General features: G+C 43.7%; 1 protein-coding gene across 3 annotated transcripts in view; it reads right to left on the reverse strand.

Annotated features, from left to right (window-relative positions):
* Rad54l (RAD54 like) overlaps positions 1-16,255 on the reverse strand; it is a 36,351-nt gene extending 20,096 nt beyond the window's left edge. The window contains exons 1-4 of one of the 3 annotated variants that reach the window (XM_036177984.1): positions 16,073-16,255; positions 15,636-15,722; positions 15,469-15,555; positions 12,894-13,004 (exon numbers count right to left, since the gene is read on the reverse strand). In XM_036177984.1, the coding sequence (XP_036033877.1) occupies positions 12,894-13,004; positions 15,469-15,555; positions 15,636-15,638 (201 nt within the window). In that variant the 5' untranslated portion in view covers positions 15,639-15,722; positions 16,073-16,255. Of the gene's footprint in view, positions 1-12,893; positions 13,005-15,468; positions 15,556-15,635 lie in introns of all 3 variants that reach the window. The other 2 variants (XM_036177983.1, XM_036177982.1) reach the window with 2 other exon arrangements.
* Between the last annotated feature and the right edge of the window lie 2,800 nt (positions 16,256-19,055).

The following is a 19,055-nucleotide window of genomic DNA, read 5'->3' on the forward strand; positions in this document are numbered from 1 at the left end:
GCAGGCCCTAGAAAGGAAGATTCAGTGTGGGCTAGCCTGAAATCAAGACTACAAAACGAACTATGAGGCAAAGCCACGGGAAGAAGAGGAGGGAAGGAGGGGGAGGAAGGAGACAGAAGGAGGAAGAAGAGACAGGAGAATTAATGATGAGCTAAATGACAATAAAATTCTATCTTTATCGGTATACACCTGGGTTATTCGGTGAACTATAATAGCTTGTGAACCTTAGCAATGCCACAGCCAGGACGCAAGAGAGCAAGGAGGAATGAAACGCAAACACCCTAAAGTTTTGTTTCTCTCTGTGTGTGCACTATTGGAGCACTACACATAGAAATGGGTTCTCTCCTCCCACCATGTGTGTCCTGCTGATCAAACTTGGGTCCATCAGGCTTGGTGGCAAGTTCCTTTTCCCACTGAACCATCTAGCCAGCCCTTGTATTTATTTTTTTGAGACAGTATCTCACTGTTTCCCAGGCTTGCCTGGAACTCACTCCTGCTTCCACCTCCCAAGCATTAGCATTCCAGGCATGAACCATCACATTTGACTCCTAATAAAAAAAAAAACTCCTTTCTGCCAAATGGTAATTTAAGACAAAGGCAAGCCTGTCTTGCTGTGAAACTTTTACCTTTATATTCTAACCCATTTCTTTACATATACAGATTATAAATTTCTAGAAACTCAGTATTTTTTTTACAAAAAAAATATAATTTTTTTTGTGATCTACTAAAAGAAAGGGTAAATGAACATCACCATCACTAAATAATATGACAAAATACTAAATCCTGTTTATTTCTATCTGAAGAAAACTTTTGTTTTATTCAAACAGTGTCATTACATTGAGACTAGCCTAGAAATCCATATAGAATCCAGTTTGGTCTTGAACTCACAATTATTCTTCTTCAGCTTCTAGACTGCTGGGATTTTAGGAGTATGCAAGCATGCCCAGCTCTGACTAAATTTGTGATTTTAATTTCTTTCTTAAATTGAGAATTAAATTTTCTTAATTAGCATGAATATTGTAGTTATGAACAGCAAACATAATCATTAAGAAAAAACACTAGCCGGGCGGTAGTGGCGCATGCCTTTAATGCCAGCACTTGGGAGGCAGAGCCAGGCAGATCCCTGTGAGTTCAAGGCCAGCCTGGTCTACAGAGCGAGATCCAGGACAGGCACCCAAAACTACAGAGAAACCCTGTCTTAAAAAAAACAAAAACAAAAAAAAACCAAAAAAAAAAAACCACTAACCAAAAAAAGAAAAAAGTCTGCGGGCCCTACAGGCAGCGGTAGTAGTAGACGCCTTTGACCTCCCAGCATTCAGGAGGCAGAGTCAGGCATATCTCTGTAAGTTCAAGGCCAGCCTGGTCTACAGAGTGAGTTACAGGACAGCCAGGGATACAGACACCCTGCTCAAAGAGAGAGAGAGAGAGAGAGAGAGAGAGAGAGAGAGAGAGAGAGAGAGAGCGCATGCCTGTAACATCAGCACTAACAGAGAGAAGCAGGAGGATCCAGAGTTCAAGGGTCTCCACAGCTACACAGTAAATTCAAGGCTAGCCTGGTTACATGAGACAGTGGTGCCTTTAGGAAAAAACCTGCTAATGATACAGGAATATTGGAGTGTCTCTTGAGAGCCATTTCACAGCCTTTCTCAGATCTTAGCTTGACTCCAGGGACTAGAACCCCAGAAAACCTGGCAACCACCAAGCCACCTTGAGACAGTAGTTTTCAGATTGTCTTAAAAATTCAAACAATTAGAAGACTAGAGAGATGGCTCAGCGGTTAAGAGCACTGGCTGCTCTTCCAGAGGTCCTGAGTTCAATTCCCAGCAACCACATGGTGGCTCACAACCATCTATAATGGGATTTGATTCTCACTTGTGGTGTGCATGAAGACAGGTCACTTATATATAAAAAATAAATATTTTTAAAAATTCAAACAATTAAATTCTCAAACACAGAGGGTGAGGTTTTTTTTAAATTTATTTATTTTTATGTGTTATGAGTATTTTGCCTGAATATATTTAAGTGCACTGTGTGCATGCCTGACACCAAGGGAGGCAAGAAGGGGTGCTAGATCACCAAATTGGAGTTATAGATGTCAGAGCTGCCTGGGATCTGTGAACCAAACTCAGGTCCTCTGCAAGAGCAGAAAGTTCTTAACTGCTGAGCCATCTCTTCAGTCCCTGAGGGTGAGTTTCAGAGGGAAATTTAGTATAGATTCATGGGAGGGGACAAGGTTAAGAAGGAGGAAAGAGAGGGAGGGGAAAGGGAGAGCAGGAATGAGCAGAGCTCCTATTTAGCAGGAGAGGTCCCAAGATACAGGGTACCACTGAAGCACCTAGTCTGGGAGCATTTTAAAGAATTTATGGTACTTATGAGACCATTAGTTCTGTTCCTTGTGAGCTGCCTATTTTTCCTTTACGGTTCTTAGTTGTTCTTTTGCAGAGCTGCCAGCTTAAGTCGTGCTGGGATCAAGAATAATGGGCCTCAGCGGTTAGTGTTCCTGGAGTTATGTCCATGCCAATGGATACCCACACTCTCCAGAAGAGAATTTGACATCACTGCTGCCGATGTTGCTGCTATAACAGTGACGACCACCGCTACTACTGTTTCTGGGATTGCCATTTCATAACTGGTTACTACAGCTAGCACAGTGGAGACCCTGGCAGCAAAAGTAGCTACCACAGTTAGTTAATCTTTCATTCTATTGAGCATGACAAAGTTAAATCAATAGTTATATACATTTCGATTGGCTTTGAAAGTTATAAATTTACAAACTCAAGTTCCATTTGCTCTTGGGATACCATCTTACAAGGACTCCAATTTGCAGTAAGACTCGCTCAGTTGCCTTTAGCCTACAGACTATGGGTGGGTTAAGACTTCTGTTGTTCTTTTCTGTGTCAAACACACAGATTGCAAGCCCAGCGCCACTTAGAGATCTTTGGCAACAGTTAACTCTGCAGCTCTCACACGGTTGAGCCTGTATGATAATGAGTATTCAGAGATGGGTAATGCCTGGGGGGCGCTCACCAACCTAAGACAGAACGCCTGTGTGTCCTGGACAGGTGTCTCCATGACGGGTAAGGTGATCTGCTAACGTCCCACGCAACCTAAGTCAGAAGCTCATTTTTTTAGTAAAGGGGGGGACCTGTAGGTCCCTGGCCACCGTTTTGGGTAACTGTTGCCTTGCTTGCTGACCTTGACCTTGATATCCTCCCTATGCTAATTCCCTGCAAGATTCCACCCTCCTGAATGCTTAAGGGAAGCTCCTTGTCTGTGTATCCAGCATATTAGGCGTTAACAGCTTAGATGCAAGATGTAAAACATCAGAAGCAGGGTTGGGGATTTAGTTCAGTGGTAGAGTGCTTGCCTAGCAAGTGCAAGGCCTGGGGTTCAATCCTCAGCTCAAAAAACAAAACAAAAAAAAAAACAAATTAAAAAAAAAAAAATCAGAATCGAACTTCAGCCCTCCAGGGTTCTCCCATTGTGCTGTAAGCCTGTATTTAAGACCTCCTCCCTCCTTCAATAAACGGCATTCGGCATTCAAAAAGAAGAAGAAGAAGAGGGGGTCAAGATCATGATGGGGAAACCCAGAGACAGCTGACCGGTGCTAGTTGAAGCTCACTGACTCTGGACTGACAGCTCAGGAACCTGCATGGGACTGAACTAGGCTTGCTGAATGTGGGTGACAGCTATGTGGCTTGATCTGTTTGTGGGATCCCTGGCAGCAGGTCCAGGACTTATCCCAGGTGCATAAACTGGCTTTTTAGAGCCCATTCCCTGTGGTGGGATACCTTGCTCAGCCTTGATACAATGGAGAGGGGCTAGGCTCTGCTTCAACTTGGTATGCCAGACTTTGTTGACTACCATGGGAGGCCTTACCCACTCTGAGGAGTGGATGGGGGTAGAGTGGGAGGGAGGTGAGGAGGCTGGAGAAGGAGAGGGAGAGGGAATGGTGTTGGTATGTAAAATGAAAAAAATTTTAATAAATATATTGAAAAAAAAAAAACAGTAACACCCGAGGCTGGGCTATACACAAGGAAAAAAAAAGACTTTATGGCAGAAGGTGGGGGAATGGGGCAGGGGATGAACTGGTCATCACCAGTCCAGATGAACTCTTCCCAGTTCAGTCAGTCATCTACAGCTCTAGGCAGATGTGCAGGAGATAACAGGAAAACAGGAGCCAGGATTTCTGTGCCCTCTCTGGCTTCCAGCAGGGAATGGAACTGCTACTTTGGAGTTCCTTCTCTACCTGACCAGCTTCTATCTCCTGTCATAATTGGTGAATCCAGAGCAGTAGCTCACACCTGTAACCTATAATCCCAGCTCCTACAGAAACAACAAAAAAGATGCTACCAACAACTACCTTTAGGCAGAAGCAGGCAGACCTCTGAGTTTGAGAACAGTCTGGTCTACAGAGTGAGTTCCAACCAAGACTACAAAGATTTGTTTAAAGAAGGGAAGGAGGGGGATGTTAAAGCAATAGCTCAGACACACCAAGAGCACTCAGGAGGCAGAGGCAGGGGAATCTCTTAGTTTAAGGCCAGACTGGTCCAAGATGGCCAGGGCTACACAGGGAAACCCTATCTCTAAAAACAAACAAAAAAACAGAGTACTTGATGCTCTTGCATAAGACCAAGTTCAAGTCCCAAATGGTGGCTCATAACCATCCTTAACTCCAGTTCCAGGAGATTCTTTGCCCTCTTCTGACCCCTGAAGGCACCAGGCATGCATGTGGTGCACAGTCATGCATGCAGGTAAAACATCCCCATATATAAAATAAAATGGTTAAATCTTTAAAAAAAAAAAAAATTAAAGTTAGGCAGTGGTAGTGCACACCTTTAATGCCAGCACTTGAGAGGCAGAGGCAGGCAGATCACTGAGTTCAAGGCCAGTCTGGTCCAGAGAGAGAGAGAGAGAGAGAGAGAGAGAGAGAGAGAGATAGATAGATAGATAGACCCAGGACAGATAGGACTACACAGAGAAAGCTTGTCAAACCAAAAACAACAACAACAAAAAAAAAACCTCTCTAAACCAAATAAATCATAGAAAAAGCAGGGAATGAACTGTACTAGAATTTGATATCAGTTCTAGGGCTGAAGGGATGACTCAGTGGTTAAGAGCACTGGCTACTCTTCTGGAGGTCCTGAGTTCAATTCCCAGCAACCATATGGTGGCTCACAACCATCTATAATGAGATTTGATGAACTCTTCTGGCATGTGGGGACGTACATGCAGACAGAGCATTCAGACCTAAAAAATACATAAATAAATGAAATTAAGAAAAAAAAAAGATTTGATATCAATTCTAAAACTAAAAAGTTACTTTCAAGATTACTGGCACTAAGAATAGTAGTGTATGCCTATAATCCCAGTATTCGAGAGAGACGGGCAGTTCTCTGAATTCAAGCCTGCCTTGTCTACAGAATTCTAGGCTAGCCAGGGAACTTGAGACTCTTTAAAAAAAAAAAAAAAGAAGAAGAAAGAAAGAAAGAGAGAGAGAGAGAAGGGTTGAGGATTTAGCTCAGTGGTAGAGCACTTGCCTAGCAAGCGCAAGGCCCTGTGTTCGATCCTCAGCTCAAAAAAAAAAAAAAAAAAAAAAAACAGAAAAAGAGAGAGAGAAAGAAAGAGAAAAGGAAAACTTAAATAAGTACATAAATCAGGATGAGAGGCTAGATTTAGACACTAAGTAGCCAAGAATTTATATTCCAAGCTTTAAAAGATTTCCAATAGAACTCAGGAGCCATAGAATCTGGGCAAAGAGCAGGTTGTGTTACTGTCTGAGGTATTCATATTTATGAAAACTCTTAGCCAACATCAGCTGGGAAGCAGCAGCAGGGCTTGGCATGAATAGACCCCGAGGATCTGCTCTAGCAATACCAAACTGTGGCACAGACATGCTCTCAGTCTCTTGTTCCACTAGCTGTTGATAATCCATACCATGTATTTTGAGAATTCCTTTCCTAAGAAACAATGTCTACCTCCTTCCCATAACAACCAACCAAATTCCACTAAAGTTCACTCCAGGAAGCCAATGAGTTTATTATTAACTGGGAGTACCCTAACAGGGCACAGAGGTGACATCAAAGTAACACTGGGAAGTCCTCACCCAGCAAGGATGACTGCTTCCCAATAGCTTAGATGGAGCCCTTCTTCACCTTTTCCCAGCCTAGATACTCTAGGGCCTCCCCAGACCACAATTAGAGAAGAATTGCACACAAATGGTTGGGAATGGAATGGGCTGGAATCCCAGATGGGGTCCAGTGACCCTCCCCTTCTCCCTTCTGAGAGAGAATGTCACCAGTCCCCAAGCCCTACCTACTGTCAGTTTATCTAATGAAGATGGTGGCCATTTTGCTTGGAGGATAGTGTTCTACAATGTCCTTGCCTTCTGATGGGAGAAGCATTCTCCACACCCCACAGTTTCCTGTTTCAGTAGTTATATATACCCAATCTTTCCACCTCAACTGCTCTATCCCTGCTAGTTCTTTCTCACCAGGCTGATGAGCACTGTTACCTGGACAACAAAATGCCTTTAGCCTTTTACCTCTCCTTTCTACAGGCAAACCTCTAGAAAGAATTCAATGCCTCTTTCTTATCTCCCACTCCAATCTGTCTTCCATTCCTCCTAAGTGACTCTGCACAAGGCTATGGCCTGCATGCTTCTAATTCCGATGGACAAGTTTCCATTCTTAACTTAACAAAGCTAACCATTCTCTCCTCTCAAATATGCTGTCCTGACCACTCTCCCACTACTGCACTTCTCTGGAATCTCATGCTCAGCCCAGTGGGGGTTTCCACCTTTGTCTAAATGCTCTAAAAAGTCAGTGTTCCTCATGGCTCAGGACTTAAGCCAAATCTCTTCCAACTGTAGATTCACCCTGATAATCCAACACACTTTGAGATATCAAATGTCTCTTTGCCAAAGACCACCTAATCTATTCTTTTTTTAAAAATTTACTTATTTTTATTTTATGTGCATTGGTGTTTTGCCTGCATGTGTGTCTGTGTGAGGATACCAGAAGCCCTGGAACTGGAGTTACAGACAGTCTTGAGCTACTATGTGGGTGTTGAGAATTGAACCCAGACCTCTGGAAGAGCAGCCAGTGCTCTTTTCCATCTCCCCAGCCTCCTAACCATCCCATACTCCTACACACATCTGCAGCAGCCTCCTAATCCATCCCATACTCCTACACACATCTGCAGCAGCCTCCTAACCATCCCATACTCCTACACACACATCTGCAACAGCCTCCTAATCCATCCCATACTCCTACACACATCTGCAGCAGCCTCCTAACCATCCCATACTCCTACACACATCTGCAGCAGCCTCCTAATCCATCCCATACTCCTACACACATCTGCAGCAGCCTCCTAACCATCCCATACTCCTACACACACATCTGCAACAGCCTCCTAATCCATCCCATACTCCTACACACATCTGCAGCAGCCTCCTAACCATCCCATACTCCTACACACATCTGCAACAGCCTCCTAATCCATCCCATACTCCTACACACATCTGCAACAGCCTCCAAAAGTAAACATGTATGGGCTCTTCAAATTCATCATGTCCAAGGCTGAAGTCGTCATCTCTAAGGCTTTTGTGAGACCTAGACATTTTACCTTTTAGTCTCTTTTTCCATTTAAGCTGGGGCTGGAGAGATGGCTCAGCAGTTAAGAGCACTGACTGCTCTTCCAAAGAACCCGGGTTCAATTCCCAGCACCCACATGGCCGCTCACAACTGTCTGTAAACTCCAGGTCCAGGGGATAACACCTTCACACAAAACATACATACAGGCTGGGCGGTGGTGGCGCACGCCTTTAATCCTAGCACTTGGGAGGCAGAGGCAGGATGATCTCTGTGAGTTCGAGGTCAGCCTGGTCTACAGAGCTAGTCCAGGATAGGCTCCAAATCTACAGAGAAACCCTGTCTCAAAAAAAACAAAAAAACAAAAAACAAAACAAAACAAACAAAAAAAACATACATACAGGCAAGACACCAAAGAACATAAAATTAAAAACCAAAAAGAACATGACAAAAATCTACTATGATGCAAAAATACTCATTCTAAAAAGAATGAAGCCAGGCTTGATGGTGCAGGCCTGGAACCTCACATTTGGGAGATAGAAGTAAGAGGCCAGGAGATCAAGGTTGCCTCGGCTATATTAAGTTTGAGGTCAGTAAGCTTTATGAGATGCTGTCTCAAAACAAAAGAGCCTAAAAACAAATTAAATAAATAAATCTCTTCTTTCTGTATTTGGTAGTTCTAAATTTTCCCATGGGATTCAGGAAGTACCTAAGTATATGATTATAAGCAGAAAGATAGGAGCCAAGAATCAGATATTAGCAGTTTTCCATTCTCATTTAGGAGTGAATTTTAATAAAAATGAAAAAATGCAAAGTCTTAATGCAAATCAAAGTGTTTCAGTAGAGCTGAGTTTGGTGACACACACCTTTGATCTTAGCACTCAGGAGGCAGAGGCAGGTGGATCTCTGAGAGTTGAGACCATCCTGGGCTACAAGTGAGACCCCCATCTTAAAAAAAAAAAAAAAAGTTAACCAGGCGGTGGCAGTGCATGCCTTTAATTCCAGGCACCAAAACAACACAGAGAAACCCTGTCTAGAAACAATAAAAAAAAAAAAAAAAAAAAAAAAAAAAAAAAAAAAATCTCAGGAATCAAATTTCAGAACTCCGTAAGAGGGAGAAATAACCCTGTTAAATTCTTCTGTACAAGGCCATCATTAGTCTTATTTTTTCAAAACATGTAACTGTCTTATTTTATTGACAATAATTAAATGGTGTTTGTAGGCCATCCATGGAATTTTTTTGAAGCTGATATATATATGTTATATATATATGTTTTATATATATATATATATATATATATGTATGTATGTATATATATATATATGTATGTATGTATGTGTGTGTGTGTGTTATTGCTGTGACTCCTGTTGTGTTTCTATAAGCTTGCTGTTACATACACTGAGCTGGGCCAGCAAGATGGCTAACAAGTGAAGGCTCTTGGCAAGTCTGATGACCTGAGTTTGATTCTAAGAACCCATAGGGTAGACTCCCACAAGTTGTCATCTGACTTCTACATATATACAAGACACACATGTACAAGTGTGCCCATACATGTGTATGCTTGCACATGCACAAAAATACATAAATAAATGTAAAAAAAAAAAAAAAAGCACATTGAGACACTTTCATTAAACCAATAGCTTTGTTATATTTAAAGTAATCATATGGTCACATGCTTAAATCTGGATAGCAGAACTTAAGCAATTAATGAAGTGCATAAATATCTCCTTAACATACTGATTAGAAAACATGAAAACAATAAAATTAATGATTAAAAAGAATGAAAGCATCCTTTGGGCCCGAATGAAAGCATCCTTTGGGCCTGTTAATTTTATCACAGGCCCTGTGACTAAGATGCTTACTTATGCCCCCATCAAATGCCTTACTTCCTGCTTCCTATCTCAGTAAACAGTATCATCTCCTTTGCCTCTGTCTGAAATCCCAACTTCATTTTAAGGGTCTCTCTGCTGATAGGTAGTCAATTCAGAGTCTTTCTATATATCTTACTATATAGAAATATATTAAACATACTAATATTTAATGTCTTAATAAATACTTGCTGCTTTTTCCTATTCCCACTCTCCTGGCACGCAAGTCCAGGCCATAGCCTTTGTAGTCTTGCTATTTCCACTTCTTTGTGTGTGTGTGTTTTTCTGTGTTTTTGAGACAGGGTTTCTCTGTGTAGCCCTGGCTGTTCTGAAACTCACTCTGTAGACCAGGCTGGTCTTGAACTCAGAGATTCCCCTGCCTCTGCCTCCCAAGAAGTGGGATAAATGCCTGGCACTACTTCCACCTTCTTACTGGCTTTTCCATCTCATTCCTCATTCAAATGGAGTTTCTGCGCCACTGTATACCTCCTACCCCCACACTTAAGACTTCAAAGAGGTAGAGATAGCTCAGTGGTTAGAGCCCTTGCTGCTATTCTAGCAGAGCAGAGTTCAGTTCCCAACACCCACACCAGGCAGCACATAGCTAGCTGCCTGTAACTCTAGCTCCAAGGATCTGATGCTCTCTTCTGGCTTTGGTGGGCACACATACACCTGTGACTATTCATACACTGAAAACATATATATATAAAACAAAACAAAAAAACTTCAAAAATCCTCAGTTGCCTTAGAATAAAGCCCAGACTCCCACAACATGGCTTACAAAGAGGCCTTTCACTCTGGGACTCTACACAGCTGTCCACCCCACCTACCATCTCTCTCTTCCTGCCAACTTCCCACATCTCCACCTGACCAACTCGGCAAACACCTTTCAGGAGCTGCCTCAGTCTGTGGCCAGGCTTTCCTCAGGCTGTTCAACTAAACTCTCTCCTACTCCTTTCACCGGGCTAACCTCCAGAACCATCAGAAGTTAATTTAGCACACCCTTCACACTTCAGCCATTCGAAGCTCCAAACTGTGAAGCCATTTAGGCGCTCATGGGACAACTTGAACAAAGCCTAATGGAAACTGTTCTGCAGGACTACAGATCACATAACAAGATTCTTTTGGAATTAAAAAAAACACTCAACACATAAAGCAAGAGGTCGGTGCTGCAGAGCTGGCTCAGACGGTTAAGAGCACTTGTTGCTCTTGCAGAGGACCCAGGTTCTGTTTCCAACACCCACTATCATACAAAAGTACTTTTAAATGCTTGCTGAATACACAAATGGCTAAATTCAGTTATATAGTCCCATTTTCCTTCCAAACATTTCTCAGAAAGTTTGATGAGAAAAACTTGGGCTGGTCAGCACTTGCCACCAAACTTGGCAACCTAAATTTAATCCCTGAAATCCACATGGTAAAATGAGAAAGATCAACTCTCAGAAGTTATCCTCTGACCTCCATACATGTATGGCATGCATGGCCATACATATACACACATACTTGGAGAAACACAGTCAAATAAAAACATGTGCAACAATTAAAAAAAAAAAAAAAAAAGCCAGGTGTGGTAGAGCACACCTTTAATCCCAATACTCAGGAGGCAGAGGCATGTAAATCTCTGAGTTCAATCAGATCAGCCAAGGCTGGTCTTGATCTTGTCTTGAAAAAAAGAAAAGAAAAGAAAGGAAAGGAAAAAAAGAAAAGAAAAAAAGCCAGGAGGTGGTGTGGTATGCCTTTGATCCCAGCACTTAGAAGGCAGAGGCAGGCAGATCTCTGTGAGTTCGAGGCCAGCCTAGTTTATAGAGCTAGTTCCAGGACAGTCAAGGCTACACAAAGATACCCTGTCTAGAAAAAACAAAAGAAGAAAGTTGTGCAAGATAATGCAAGACCCTGTCATGGTTAGAAGTTGATTACTATCGAAAACAATGAAAGCCATAGAACTCTAGTACTTTCTAAGCCATGAAAAAAACCAAGTTTGATGGCAGGCACCTATAATCCAGCATCCAGGAGGTAGAGGAAGGAGGATTAAAAGTTTATGGCTGGGGCTGTTCTTCAAGAGGACCAGAGTTCAAGTCCCAGCACCCACGTTAGGCAGGTCACAGATGTCTGTAACTCCTATTCCAGGGGATCTGATACCATCTTCTGGCATCTGCAGGCACCAGGTACATACATGATGCACAGACATACATGCCGGCAAAATACCCATACATATATAAATAAGCGGTTTTTGGTTTGGGTTTTTATTTGGGTTTTGTTTGTTTGTTTTTGGTCTTTTTGGGGTTTTTTTGGCTTTTCAAGACAGTTTCTCTGTGAAACAATCCTGGCTGTCCTAGAACTCACTCTGTAGACCAGGTTGGCCTCAAACTCACAGAGATCTGCCTGCCTCTGCCCTCTCAAGTACTGGTATCTAGAGCAAGGGGAACACTCCTCCACTGTTGGTGGGAGTGCAAACTTGTACAGCCACTTTAGAAATCAGTATGGTGGTTTCTCAGAAAATTGGGAATCAGTCTTCCTCAAGACCCAGCTATACCACTCTTAGGCATATTCCCAAGGAATGCTCAATCATACCACAAGGACACATGCTCAACTATGTTCATTGCATTATTCATGATAGCCAGAACCTGGAAACAACCTAGATGCCCATCAACCAAAGAATGGATAAAGAAAATGTGGTACATATAAACAATGGAGTATACTCAGCAGTAAAAAAACAATGATATCATGAAATTTGCAGGCAAATGGATGGAACTAGAAAATATCATCCTGAGTGAGGTAACCCAGACTCAGAAGGACAAACATGGTATGTACTCACTCATAAGTGGATACTAGATGTAAAGCACAGGATAACCAGACTACAACCCACAGCTCCAGAGAAGCTAGCTAACAAGGAGGACCCTAAGAGAGACATATAGATAGACCAGAGAAAGAGAAATAAATGAGATCTATCTACATGAGCAAACTGGAGGTGGGGGTGGGGAGGTAACGGAGGGCAAGGAATGAGGGATGAGAACATAAGGGAATGGGAGGTTCAAGCTGGAACTGTGACAGAGTGGGAGAACAAGGAATGAGACACCATGCTAAATGAAGACATCATGGGAATAGGGAGAAACAGAGTGCTAGGGAAGTTCCCAGGAATCCACAAGGATGACCCTACTTTAAACTTCTAGCAATAGTCGAGAGGGTGCCTGAACTGGCCTACTCCCATAGTCAGATTAGTGACTACCCTAACTGTCATCATAGAGCAGTGACTGATGTAGAGATTCATGGCCGGGCACCAGGCTGAGCTCCAGGAGTCCAATCAATGAGAGAGAGGAGGAATTCTATGAGCAAGGGACATCAAGATCATGATGGGAAAACGTACAGAAATGGCCAGCCAAACTGGGTACATACACAGACACAACCAGGCCAGTTGTACTTATGACTTACATGTTGACTGCTATCCAGACAGGGTGGTCGGTTGATTAACTGAGTCAAAGGTTTACGAAAAGGAGACAGGAAACACTGGGTCTCATTACTGGACTTTCTTTTCTTAGGAATCTAGGAGAGAAACTGGAAAGTTACATTGCAACACCGGGACAGCCCTTGAGTGCTTATTAGAAACAGGAGTCATGCTGAGCACCATGAGTAGTCCCAGGGATCTGAGAGGTTGAGGGAAGCTAGCAGCATTGCTCAGTTGTTGAGTTTTGTCTAGCAAATATAAAAACCAGTACTAGTGGGCACAGAAAAAAAGTGCCAGCAAGGTATGGTGGCACACACCTGTAACCCCAGCATTTGAGCAATGGAGGCAAAAGGATCAGGAGTTCAAGTCCATCCTTGGCTACATAGCAACTTTGAGGCCAGCCTGGCCAAATGAGACCCTGGCTCAACAAAAACAAAAGTAGTTATTTTCAGGCACCACTCTAAACTTTTTTTTTTAATGGAATTCCTTTAATTTATCTATTTGTATTGTATGTGTTTTGCCTGCGTGTATGTCTGTGTGAGGGTGTCAGAACCCCTGGAACTGGAGTTACAGACTCGAGCCAAATGTTTCTCTATGTAGCCTTGGTGCCTATCCTGGATCTCGCTCTGTAGACCAGGCTAGCCTCAAACTCACAGAGATCGCCTGGCAGCCAGTGTTCTTAACCACTGAGCTATCTCTCCAGCCCCCACATTGAACTCTTAACATGTATTATTATATATGACTATCACAGCAACCCTAAGGTATTATGTTTACTAGCCTCAGCACTCAGGAGGCAGAAGCACGTGGATCTCTGTGAGTCTGAGGCCAGGCTGGACTAGGAAGTTCAACCCTGCCTCAAAACAATCAAACAAAAAACAGCTTTCAGGAGTAACACCCAAATAGAGCTCCATTCATTATTCACCTGCAGAGAATGCTGCCCCAAGTTCAGATTTTTATGAATGGTGGTTTACTCTGAAGGTGAAAGGGGGAAGGAAGCTCACACATTAAAGTCACTGTTAGTTACACCACAAGTCTGAGGCCGGGCTGAGCTACATGAGACCCTGTCACAAAAGGTGGGGGAAAGGGAGATATCTGAAAACAGCTAAGCAAGTATGGACTTGCCACCAAGCCTGGTGACCTGAGTTCAACCCCTAACCCCACACAGTGGAAGGAGATAACTGACTCTCCTCTTAAATGTCATAGCATATACACTCTCACCAAAAGAAGTTTAAAAAAAGAGCCAGGCGGTGGTGGCACACGCCTTTAATCCCAGCACTCGGGAGGCAGAGGCAGGCGGATCTCTGTGAGTTCGAGGCCAGCCTGGTCTACAGAGCACGATCCAGAAAAGGCGCAAAGCTACACAGAGAAACCCTGTCTGGGGGGTTGGGGGGAGGTGTTAACCCCAAGCCATCAGGCAAGAGCACATTTGTACCAGTGCATCAAGCTGACTGAATCCATGATGAATCTATAAGGCACACCTGAAACAGTTACCAGGCCTTCTTCTCTTCAAGTGCCTTTACTCACACACAGACCCTAACAAGAAGTGCCTTCTAGGACAGGTATGGTGGCCCACACCATTAATCCCAGACTCTGTAAGCAGTGGCAGATGGATCTCTGAGTCCAAGGCCAGCCTAGTCTACAAATAGTGAGTTCAAGGTCAGCCAAAAAGCTACAAAATAGAGAACTCTTGTCTCAAAAAGACAAAAAAAAAAAAAAAAAAAAAAAAAATTAAATTAAATTTTTAAAAAAAGAAGTGCCAGCCAGGCATGGTGGTGCATGCCTTTAATCCTTGCACTTAGGAGGCAGAGGCAGGTGGATCTCTAAATTCAGTGGCTAGCCTGGTCTATAGACCAAGTTCCAGGGGCAGCCAGAGATATCAGAGAAACCCTGTCTTGAAAAAAAAAAAAAAAAAAGTGCCTTCTAATCCTTCCTTAAGTTCCTTACAAGCTCCTACATGGCAAAATTCCTTTGGGGGGGGGGAGGGTTTCACGTATCCCAGGCAGGCCTGAATACACTATATAGTCTAAGGAAGCACACAGAATACAGGTGTGCACCACACCCACTTTTTGCGGTATTTGGGACTCAACATAACCCATTCCTTGGTTTTAATATACCCCTCCCATGAAGAAAACAGAGGCTATATTATTTTCTAGTGAACCTACCTGAAGGACAACAATTTTATTAATCTTATTCAATGTCTGGTACATTGTAAGTTTTCATTAATAAGTGGCAGATGTGCTGGTGCATGCCTGTGACCTCAGGAGGTCTGGGAAGGCAGACCACAGACCACAGTCAGTCTGAGCTACCTAGTGAAGCCCGGTCTCAAAAAAAAAAAAAAAAGGCTACTAAATGTATGAAAGATACTTCCTGGGGTTGGGGATTTAGCTCAGTGGTAGAGCCTTGCCTAGCAAGCACAAGGCCCTGGGTTCGGTCCTCAGCTCCGTTTAAAAAAAAAAAAGATACTTTCTGAAGATGACTTTGAACCACAGAAACCAACTCCAGACTCCTTTCCTGTCCAAACAGCCCTGTATCCCCATTTTCCCTATTCCCTTGAAAACTCACTACTGCCTCAGGCTGCCAGGCTTCATCATCAGACGATCTGCCTTCTGGTTGCCTCTTGGCCAACTGGCTGGGAGCTAAGCTCCTCCTCTGTAAGGGAGGACAGTGAGTGAGTACCTGCAGAGATCCTGCAGCAAAGGCCCCTTAAATCTGCTTAAGGTCACACTTACCATCCTGGGCCCAGAAGCATCAGATGTCAAGTATCCATCAGCTAAATTAAAAGCACCCAGCAACCAACAATGCAGGACTCAGCCATGCTATGGAGCGGAGCTGCTATATCACTGAAAAGAAAGTCTAAAGAGTCGTCATGGGTGGGGGAGACGCAATCAGCGGCTGGAACTTGGGTCCAGACCAGGAATGTCGGTCGCCAGTTATTCAAGGCTCAAGAAATCCAAAGTGCAAGTTCAAGTCCAGGCTTGCACTTGAATGGGAGAGGAAGCAGATGAAGTTGCAGATGAAAGTGGAATAAGAAAAACGTCCCTAGCTGGGCTGCCTCCCTGAGGGTTATCACTAGCCGCGAGAAAAGCAGAGGCTTAAGTACGAAGGCGAGGCGCCTGAATCCTTGAGAGGGGGATGGGAATTTACCGGAGCTGGACTGATGCCAAGCCTCAATCTGAGGGAGGTCAAGTAGGGACCCAGGAAAGACTTGAGGGAAGTTAAACAGGAACGCGGGGAGGGCCAGTAAAAGGTTCAGGTTGGGAGGAGGAGAATCTTAGAAAATGCTAGAGAGCGTCTCCGGGATCCTGCCCCTACCCTTCCTCTTCCCGAAGCGCGCGTTAACAGCCTCCAGGCAGTGTCAATCGAACCTCCCGCCACTCTGCCGCCAAATTCCCCTATTGGCTGCGTTCAGTGATCTTGGCGCTCGACGTTCCCGCCTGAAGGAGGGGGCGGGGCTAGGGCTCAGGCTGCTAAGGGTCTTGGATTTCCGCTTAGAGGGTCAACCGATCTCTAGGAGGCGTGGCTCAGCCCGTTGGGTGCCACTGGCAGGTGACGGGATTCCTGCTTGCAGGATGGTCAGCCTTCCTGGCTGCTGAATTTGGCTCAAGCAGGTGAACCAAATGTATGGTTTGCGCCGAACTAGCGTGCGGAGGACTCGCTACCTGAACTAGATTAGGAAAGGCGGCACATTTCTGGGAATTTAGTCCGGGCTCTTAGAGCCGTGAGTATCTTTCCTATGCCAGACCTGGAGCAGAAGTCGGAGCTGGAGGTAGGCAAGGCCAGAGGCCAATCGAGGGAGCGTTGATGCTGGGCTGAGGTGTCTTGAAATAAGCCATCGTTTCCTGGGGCGGAGTTGAGATTTTCAAATTGGACATAATCACCCATTCTCTCAAAACCTGTTTCCCTTTATCTAAGTGATATTATAGTACCTCCCCTACAGGGTTATTCTCAGATGCGAATTAAAATGTGCAAAATGGTGGAGTCTGTTGATGCATGCCTTTAATCCTAGCACTCACGAAGCAGAGGCAGGAGGATCTCCATGAGGCTAGCCTGGTCTACAGAGTGAGCTCCAGAACATCGAGGGGTCTGTAAGAGACCCTGTCTCAAAGAAAAAAAAAAGTGTACAAAGTACTTCACACAGTCCCATGCATCACCTAAACGCTCACTAACCTTCAAAGCATACAATGACATTTACCACTACCTACCTGAATCTTCTTAGCTATAATAATCCATTTAATGTCCTCAGCTATAAGGTAGGTTTATTGTCCCCATTTTGTTTTGTTGTGTGGGTTTGTTTGTTTGTTTGTTTGTTGGGGCAGGGGTTAGCTCAGTATGTAAGTACTCCTTAGCAAGCGTGAGGCCATAGGTTCAGTTCCTATCACTGCTAATATTTGTTGTTGATTAAGACAAGGTCTTGCTATGTAACCCAGTTGGCCTTAAACTTAGGATCCTCTGTCACCATCCTGTCTGGCAGGAATGAGGATATCATAAAGAGATACTTGTGTCCCTTCTTTGGCTTTTAGACTTTGCAAACAATGAAGCCAAGAAATTTGAATTTCCCTAGGAATCTCTTCCTGGGAGCAGAGGAGGCTGTGAGCAACTAGAAGAAGAAAAACACATCACAAAAAGAAAAGTTAACTTCATTGCCATGAGTTTGAAACCAGCCTGGGCCACACCTGTCTCAAAAGGAGGGAAGAGAGGCTGTGTAGATGTGTAAAAAAGCACTTGTCACCCAAGCCTGGTGGCCTGAGTTCAATCCTCATGACACATACAAAGATGGAAGGAGAGAATTGAATCCACAAAAATTGTCCTCTGTCCTCCACATGTATAACATGGCACATGTGCACCCTCATACAAACATGTACACACACACGCTTAATAACAGAAAACATATTTTTCCTTTTCTTTTTTTGTTTTTGTTTTTGTTTTTGGAGACAGGGTTTCTCTGTGTAGTTTTTGTGCCTGTCCTAGAACTCGCTCTGTAGACCAGGCTGGCCTCAAATTCACAGAGATCCCCCTGGCTCTGCCTCCTGAGTGCTGGGATTAAAGGCGTGTGCCACCTCCTGGCTAGAAAACTTATTTTTAAAGGAAAGAAAAATGCCCTAGAAAATGTATATTCTCTTTTATTATCCTGTCTGTCCCCCTGATTTCTTCTGTTATTGGTTTGTTTTGTTTTGCTTCTTTTGAGACAGGTCTCATGTATCCAAGGCTAAGCCTCAAACTTCTGATCCTCCTGCTTCCATCTCTCAGTGCTAAGATTACAGATCTGAGCCACCAGGCTCAGTGTCCCTAACCCTTTTTCCATGACTTCTCCACCCCTAAAGGGTAAAGAAGTTGATTAGCAAGCGAGACTCTGATTTCTCCAGTCTTTAGCCATTGAATTAACTTGTGCTACTTGTATTCAACCTATTAAGTCTTTTACTTCAAGAGAGAGATAACTGCTGGTGTGGGATCGCTCTCAGAAGAGAGGGCCCAACAGTGTGTGGGTAACAATGACAGCATCTTTTTCACAGGGACATTTTGGAGGTTTGGGGTTTGTTTGTTGTTGTTTTGGTTTACATTTGGGTTTTGTTTTTGGCTTGAGATGTATAGACATCTTACTGTGTAGCCTCGTCTGATCTAGAACTCATTGAGATCCTCCTGCCTCAGCCTCCTGTATGACCTAGGATCATAGGCCTTCGACATCATGCCCAGAGCTATGGAAGAGGCAGAATGGAAAGACAGGAAAATTATAGAAACATGATAAATGAAAAGAGCCCCACACCCTGGAATCTGGTTGAATGTTCTCACTAGCTAAGAATCAAAAATTCCAGCTAGGAGGCTGGAAAGAAGTTAAGAGGACCACTTTCAATGCCCAGCACCACACGGTGGCTCACAACCATCTGTAACTACAGTTCCAGGGCATCCAATACCTTCTTTGGCCTCCATAGGCACCAAGCACATATGTGGTACACAGACAGCTATGCAGGCAAAACATACATTTAAATTTTTTTTTTTTTTTTTAATTTTAAAAAGAGGCCAGTTGGTGGTGGCACATTCCTTTAATTCCAGTACTCAGGAGGCAGAAAGAAGCAAGCAGATCTCTGAGTTCAAGGCCAGGTTGGAAAGATGGCTCAGTGGTTAAGTATGCTTCCTGCTAATTCCAGAGGACT

This window comes from Onychomys torridus, chromosome 2 (genome assembly GCF_903995425.1).
Source record: "Onychomys torridus chromosome 2, mOncTor1.1, whole genome shotgun sequence".
Taxonomy (NCBI): domain Eukaryota; kingdom Metazoa; phylum Chordata; class Mammalia; order Rodentia; family Cricetidae; genus Onychomys; species Onychomys torridus.